General features: G+C 45.4%; 1 protein-coding gene across 1 annotated transcript; it reads left to right on the forward strand.

The window, feature by feature from the left end:
• Positions 1-6,621: 6,621 nt before the first annotated feature.
• trim63a (tripartite motif containing 63a) lies at positions 6,622-8,507 on the forward strand. The gene has a single exon (XM_071330441.1). The coding sequence runs from the start codon at positions 6,874-6,876 to the stop codon at positions 7,936-7,938; it is 1,065 nt and encodes a 354-aa protein (XP_071186542.1). The 5' UTR covers positions 6,622-6,873; the 3' UTR covers positions 7,939-8,507.
• Positions 8,508-8,745: the final 238 nt, after the last annotated feature.

Consider the following 8,745-nt stretch of genomic DNA (forward strand, 5'->3'; position numbering starts at 1 on the left):
TCACCCTGACCAACCACCCTACTTTTGTTTTAGCCTTTAGCCTTCTTAAGTAACCTTCTGTCTTATGTAACCATATCAAACGTAACATATCATACAATTTTGAGTGTTTACTATGTTACGTCTAGTTTATGAGACCAGGCTGGACTGGGAGTACTCCTTCATGTTCAGTATTTTTTAGAGCCAACCTCAATACTCTAGAAGTGTTTAACCTGGAAACAAACCACCACTGGGTAAAAAAAACTGTTTATATTGACAGCTAGTCTAGTAAATAAAGGATGTTGCTCAAAAGGTTAGATAGGGGCTCCCTCAAAGACCTTGGAGGGTTGTGAACTTGTGACCTAACATTGTGTCATGAGCGTTACGTAATGCCCAAAGGACATTTTCAAGCAGACAGAACTGAAAGTCATCTTCAATAGTCCAGAAGCTTTTCATGATTCAAGTGTGAGCCCTGCAAACATGAAAGTCATCAGGATTGTGGGACGAGAACCACTGTATTCCTTCCGAAGGGCTTACTGAGCCATGAAGGTTGGTAGAGAGATCACTACTAATTGGAGCCTCTTTTACCCCTGTTGAGTTGGGAGTCAACTATTTGTCTTTTAACTGTCTGATGAATATACACATTTATTTGGGAGATTCTGATTCAATTGACTTCAGACGGCTGAAATGGGAGCTGTAGTGTAATATTCCATGAAAACAAACCCTTCTGTTTGAAGACAGCTGAAATGGGAGCTGTAGTGTAATATTCCATGAAAACAAACCCTTCTGTTTGAAGACATCTGAAATGGGAGCTGTAGTGTAATATTCCATGAAAACAAACCCTTCTGTTTGAAGACATCTGAAATGGGAGCTGTAGTGTAATATTCCATGAAAACAAACTCTTCTGTTTGAAGACATCTGAAAGAGTAACTGCTGTGACAAGATTCTACAGTATGTTGTGTGTCACGGCTGTCGTCTTCCTCCTAGTCTGAGGAGGAGAAGTTAGAAGGATCGGAGGACCAATATGCAGCGTGGTATGTGTTCATCTTGATTTTAATAGACAGAGAACACTTAAAGAAACTAATACAAAAACAATAAAAGATGACCGTGAAGCTAAATAACAAATAGTGCTGACACTAAACACTACACATAGACATCCACCCACAACCCACAAGACAAAACAGGCTACCTAAATATGGTTCCCAATCAGAGACAACCCAAAACACCTGTCTCTGATTGAGAACCATATCAGGCCAAACACATAGAAATAGACAAACCAGACATACAACATAGAATGCCCACTCAGATCACACCCTGACCAAACAAAACATAAAACATACAAGCAAACTATGGTCAGGGCGTGACATTGTGTCTTCTCTGGGAAATAAAATAACCGCTTGTCAAGAAGTAACGGGACAACAAATAACATTCTGTTGCTACGTCTGTTGGGTATCAAGATAGCATCTAAAAATTATTTTTAAATGATCTTCATAATGACGTAACATTTTAGTACTGCCAAATACACCCTCCATCCACCCTCCATCATGAATGTCATACCAATTTGATAAATGAACAACACAGCCATGTTAAAATAACATAACATGTACATTGTCCAAAGGCAAGAGAGAAAGGTCAGGCTAGAGAAGGAAGCTGACCTTTAGCCTGACTGGTGTGAGAACAGAGAGATAAGACTTTAGCCCTCTTCTCTCCATGGCCATGGTCTGTGGGAATGCATGGCCATGGTCTGTGGGAATGCATGGCCATGGTCTGTGGGAATGCATGGCCATGGTCTGTGGGAATGCATGGCCATGGTCTGTGGGAATCCATGGCCATGGTCTGTGGGAATGCATGGCCATGGTCTGTGGGAATGCATGGCCATGGTCTGTGGGAATGCATGGCCATGGTCTGTGGGAATGTATGGCCATGGTCTGTGGGAATGCATGGCCATGGTCTGTGGGAATGCATGGCCATGGTCTGTGGGAATGTATGGCCATGGTCTGTGGGAATGCATGGCCATGGTCTGTGGGAATGCATGGCCATGGTCTGTGGGAATGCATGGCCATGGTCTGTGGGAATGCATGGCCATGGTCTGTGGGAATGGCCACAGTAAGATCACATCCCTGCATTGTCCTCTACCACGCAACACACACACACACACACACACACACACACACACACACACACACACACACACACACACACACACACACACACACACACACACACACACACACACACACACACACACACACACACACACACACACACACACACACACACACACACACACACACACACGCCAGGTCGCAGTTGTAAATGAGAACTTGTTCTCAACTGGCCTAGCTGGTTAAATAAAGGTGAAATAAATCAAAATAAAACACACAGTTGGTAGAAGGAGTTTGGTGAAAGGGCAGTCTACTGTCAGGGCCGTATACACAAAGTGTCTCAGGGTAGGAGTGGGGATCTAGGATCGGTCCATATAATATTATTAATTATGATCTAAAATACAAAACTGATCCTAGATCAGCACTCTGAGACGCTTTGTGGATACGGGCCCAGGTTTCCACGTTTCAATCACTTCTATTTCTCTTGATGAGGGGCAACGTTGATGTTCTCCTCTTCTCTCTCCCTATATCCCATTATAAAACCAAAATGGAAACATTCTGACATGTATATTAATTGACCGTGGGAAAACAACTGAGAACAGAGCTGAACAGAACAAAACAGGGTAGGACCCTCAGAATGGCACAATGTCTCAAAGTGGACCTTGATTTCCAGGGAATTAAACACAGTCTCAGAGACAGAAATGGTGTTTATACAAGATGGCGGGCTAAGGCTGACCTTTCCTGCTGCCTAGTTCCTGCTCCTGCCCATATTGGCAGTCCTGTGCCTGGGCTGTGGCCTAGGATCTTAATTTGATCCAGTTTGCTACAGCAGGAAAATAATCTTGCCTCAACAGGAAATGTGAATTATTATGTGAATTACCATTAATGGACATTCTTTGTAGGGGCTCATACATTTTTCATTAGGGCGAATCAAGTCTGACATTTTAAAGTGGAAATCACAAACTTTAGAAGCTTTTTCAAACCTCAAAATACACTATAGGTTTGCATTTCCTGCTGTACAGGAAAATTCTCAAAACAAAAGTGTGATCAAATTAAGATCCTCCGCCAGTAGGTCCTAGGTCTCCTTCAGCCACTTATCCTCCCCACGTCAGTCCCCATCATTGTGTTTCCATACACAACAGCACAATGGATCACTCTTTTTGGCAGGGCTCTGACACGGCGATGGGACAGCTGATATGTATCTGAGTGGCACCACAGAGGAAACATACATTTGATTGTTTATCTTTGATTGTCACAAGAACACAAACATTCTCTCAGCTTACTCAGTCTCATTGGATATGTTATTGTGCCATAGGGGGGAAACAAATTCATTTAGTTTCCAAACAACTGACATTTAAGGGTGTGTCTGTGTGGAAAAAAGTTGTCAGTCTTTCTCAAACCCACTCACGCATCATGCCAGAAGATGTGTTAGGCGGTCAATGATACAACTTGTCTCATCAGATAAATGGTAAGGTTCGCCATCTAGTGGTTCGTTTCATGACTGACTATTTACCTTGGTAACCCGGCACACACTGATGATGTCATAGAAGAGCTGACGCAATGTTTTTAGCAATGTGTACATAAGTCTCTCATGACACACTGTTAACGCAACTGTCAACTAATCGAGTAGTTGGCCACCTCATTCAACAGTTGGTCCTGGCTTCCGAGATAAAAAGATCTAATTCAGTGATAAAGTGATCAACAAGAAACAGAAAATCAACAAACACAAACAACAACAACATGCATATTACATAACCACATTCTCGGTCTAGCCTGGAGTTTGCTCTGTTCCATGCATATACGTTTGGATTCCAGGCCAGGGTTTTATTATTAGTGCTAGTCAGTGGAGGCTGGTGGGAGGAGCTATAGGAGGATGGGCTCATCGTATTGGCTGGAATGGAATCAATGGAATGGAGTCAAACATGTGCTTTCCATACTTTTGATGTGTTTGATACCGTTCCATGTATTCCATTCCAGCCATTACAATGAGCCCGTCCTCCCGTAGCGCCTCCCTCCATCATCCACTGGTGCCAGTGACCTTGGCCTGGGATGAGCCTGCTGACATTTTGAGGAGTGTGACCCTTCACCCCGCCACTGGTCTCCTGGAACCACACATGTATATATCTCTCTGAAGTGCACTGTGTACCCTGTCCGCTCCCTTCCACCTGTCCCACAGCACCACCCACTGCAGGACCAGGCAGCACATGACTCTGTCTCTCAACATTACTGGAAGGACTGGGACAGGCAGGTTCAGAGAAGTCTTGCATCACCACTACCTCATGTGTTTGTTGTGGTACTCTAGGGATGCTGGAGAGGTCAGTTACATGGCTGTTGATATATTCAAACTGTGAATGTATATTTTCTGAGTGATTTCTGGGCTGAACAGATGAAAGGATGGATGATCTATTCATGATTCAAAATTAAATGTTGTGTACTAGAAAGCACCATTCAGTGATGATATCATTACACACAAGATAATAATGAAGATGTGATATCCGACACAGCATCCACAGGTGAGCTATCTGGGCTACAGGTGAACTAAACTACAGTACCTGTGAACCAGTGCAGGTGGAGATGACAGTCAGTATACTGTGTGACTGTCCTAAACTACAGTACCTGTGAACCAGTGCAGGTGGAGATGACAGTCAGTATACTGTGTGACTGTCCTAAACTACAGTACCTGTGAACCAGTGCAGGTGGAGATGACAGTCAGTATACTGTGTGTCTGTCCTAAACTACAGTACCTGTGAACCAGTGCAGGTAGAGATGACAGTCAGTATACTGTGTGTCTGTCCTAAACTACAGTACCTGTGAACCAGTGCAGGTGGAGATGACAGTCAGTATACTGTGTGTCTGTCCTAAACTACAGTACCTGTGAACCAGTGCAGGTGGAGATGACAGTCAGTATACTGTGTGTCTGTCCTAAACTACAGTACCTGTGAACCAGTGCAGGTGGAGATGACAGTCAGTATACTGTGTGACTGTCCTAAACTACAGTACCTGTGAACCAGTGCAGGTGGAGATGACAGTCAGTATACTGTGTGACTGTCCTAAACTACAGTACCTGTGAACCAGTGCAGGTAGAGATGACAGTCAGTATACTGTGTGTCTGTCCTAAACTACAGTACCTGTGAACCAGTGCAGGTAGAGATGACAGTCAGTATACTGTGTGACTGTCCTAAACTACAGTACCTGTGAACCAGTGCAGGTAGAGATGACAGTCAGTATACTGTGTGACTGTCCTAAACTACAGTACCTGTGAACCAGTGCAGGTAGAGATGACAGTCAGTATACTGTGTGTCTTTCCTAAACTACAGACGATAGGCCCCATCTCCTTTTCTAAGCCATATCCAGCATGTTGACATGATTACACCCACGTGGCTAAAGTCCCCCTACACCTCCAACGTGTCACAACCTGACACAACACCCCTCCACGGTGGAAATATTTAGGATATCACCCCTGCAACCAAGCCCATGTGCATGAGTACACGCCTCCTGTGTACAACACCTGTTATTTTGTTGTTGCTGGTTTTCAGAGGGCACAATGAGTAACCATGGATGTTCTGTGTTGTGGTGTGTGATGTGGACAGTGTTGCACAAGCTGCTGTGGTCACCCGGGCTGGGTCGACCGTGTTCTGCTGGGGTGTCAATGAGGGCACATAACTCCATGTTTACAACCCCCAAACTTTCCAGAGTTGTGCAACACACACACACACACACACACACACACACACACACACACGCACACACGCACACACGCACACACGCACACACACACACACACACAATCTGTCTTTTAGGCTATGCAGGGTTCCAGGGTAAAGGAAGAGGGGGGAGGGGAACCTGGCAGAGGATAGGACATGTCATTCAATTTCTATAGTGTGTACTACCAGCTTAGTCACTCTTCTCTGTAGACATATAGTACAGCAATATGGCACATTCTACCGGCTCTATTACAAACTATGTGGATTCTACAACTTGTGTTCATTCTATTTCTACGTTGTTTACTCTGTCAAATCTGCATTTCTTTCTGTCAGCCATGGATTAGATTTACAGTCTGCTAGAGCATCTTCAAAGAAACCAGCATGTTTACAATTTCTCTGTATAACGCCAGAATGTGGACATGTTTATGTTATCGGTAATCTCCGTTAACCCAGAAACTAAAATCTTCCATCATTTGGTCAGATGCTTGATTTATGTTTACGTAGTCTGTCCACGAGAGATTAATTTATAACATACCTGATGTCTGGCTATGAGAAGGGATATGCATTACGTGTGACCTATTTCTGCAGAGGCCAAAAGGGGTCAATCAAAGATGTAAACAGATGTGAACGACCATCGTCGTGTCTTGACGTGGTGTGGTGGGTGACGAGACATGTTGTTATTGGCGGGACCCTGTTGGCCAGTTGTCTATTTGATTTAGCCCCTCCCACAGAAAGAGAGAGAGGGGAGGGCGGGACGGGGGGTGTTGCTAAGCATGTGCCGGGGCCAGAAGGGGTTAATTATCTCAGAAATGAGCCTTGCAAACAAGCAAAGGGTGGGACCCGTGCCTCAGACCGCATGGAGGCTCGGGTGTCACGGCCAGCCCAGCGGTATAAATCGTCAGCTGTGGCCGGAGAGTGGCTAGATCAAAATAAACCAAGTGGAGAAAGCAGTCACTATACCAGACTGCAATAGAAGGCGAGACAGACACAGAGAAAGAGCAACACCACCTAAGACGAAGCGCCTAGGCCACCCACTCAGAACTTTAAGGACTTATACCTTGTGAGAACAGAGAAACCCATCTATCCAGATGGATATCCAGACCGGCCAGGTGACGCACCAGCCCAGCCCCAGGGAGAGCCTGGAGAGCCAGCTGAGCTGCCCCATCTGCCTGGAGATGTTCCAGAAGCCCGTAGTCATCCTGCCCTGCCAACACAACCTGTGCCGCGGCTGCGCCAGCGACCTCTACGACTCCCGCAACCCTTACCACTACTCCGGGGGCATCTTCCGCTGCCCCACCTGCCGCTTCGAGGTCGTCCTGGACCGCCACGGCGTCTACGGCCTGCAGAGGAACCTGCTGGTGGAGAACATCATTGATATCTACAAGCAGCAGCCGGAGAGCGGCGGCAGAGAAGTAGGAGGTAACGTTGCAGACCCACCGCTGAAGGACAAAGACACCAAGGAGCCCATGTGTACGGAGCACGAGGACGAGCGCATCAATATTTACTGTGTGACCTGCCAGACGCCCACCTGCTCCATGTGCAAAGTGTTCGGCCAGCACAAGGACTGTGAGGTGTCACCCCTGCAGAGCATCTACGATACCCAGAAGGCCGAGCTGCGGAACGCCGTAGATCTCCTTGCGGCGGGTAACAGCTGTGTCCAGGCCGTGATGGCTCAGATGGAGGACACATGCAAGAGCATCGAGGAGAACAGCCAGCTTCAGAAGAGACGTCTGGGGGAGAGCTTCGACTTGCTCTATGCCATCCTGGAGGAACGTAAGGGCCAGCTCCTGGAAAAGATCACCCAGGAGGAGGAGAGGAAGCTGGGGTTGCTGAGGTCCCTGGTGGAGAGGTACACGGAGCAGCTCCAGGCTAGTATCAACCTAAAGGAGAAGGCGGCCCAGACCATGGAGAAGGGCAATGCAGCCGAGTTCCTGATTAGTGGGAAGGAGCTGATCGCGCAGGCCAAAGAGGCAGCTAAAGGCTCCAACTTAGAGAGGCCCGAGCCTGGGTTCGAGAACATGGAGCACCTTACACTGTGCACAGAAGACGTGGAGGTCATCTTGTACCAAATGGGCTTTGGACTGGGGGATGATGATGATGATGTGGTGACAGAGGAAGAAGAAGAAGAGGAGGAGGAAGAAGAAGAGGAGTAAGAAGAGGAGGAATAGTAAAAACTCGAACTGAAGACTGTATTAGAAGTACTGTATTATTGCAGTTGAGGATAAGGATTGGTTTGATGAACAAGCTGCTTTTTAGAAAGACTAACTAGTTATTTATCAACTAGTTAGAACTAGGATATTCACTTTGGTGAATACACAATTTAGAGCTGAGGTGGAAAGTGCAATTCTGAAAAGTAGTTTTTTTCACTAACAAAATGCAATATTTTGTTCAGCCTTTTTCTTTTTTTATACTTTTGTATTTCTACGTGTTTATACGGTACTGTTTTTTGATATCTCCTGAAATAGATATCTCATGGAAATAACTGAGTTTACACTTGAATGCTTTTCACATAATGTACATTGCTCAAGTCTAGACTAGATTGAAAAAATCAAAAAATATAGCAAAGCATTATTCATGTTGTGTATAATATATCATTGTCTGTCAAACTATTGAAAACTTGAATTGCTGCAAAATGCACTTAATTCACTTGGTGTTGTTTTTTAACACAACTGTAATATTTCTAATGTAATTGACACTTTAAAGAAATAAAGTGTTGCGGAAATACTGGTCTCGTCCTGTCAATATCCCACACACCTCACTGTCTCGTCCTGTCAATATCCCACACACCTCACTGTCTCGTCCTGTCAATATCCCACACACCTCACTGTCTCGTCCTGTCAATATCCCACACACCTCACTGTCTCGTCCTGTCAATATCCCACACACCTCACTGACGAGCAGTGCTTTATTTAGCGCTACACATTTACATGCCTCATGAATTTAGACTATAGCCTTACTTA

Source organism: Salvelinus alpinus, chromosome 10, assembly GCF_045679555.1.
Source record: "Salvelinus alpinus chromosome 10, SLU_Salpinus.1, whole genome shotgun sequence".
NCBI classification, from domain to species: Eukaryota; Metazoa; Chordata; class Actinopteri; order Salmoniformes; family Salmonidae; genus Salvelinus; species Salvelinus alpinus.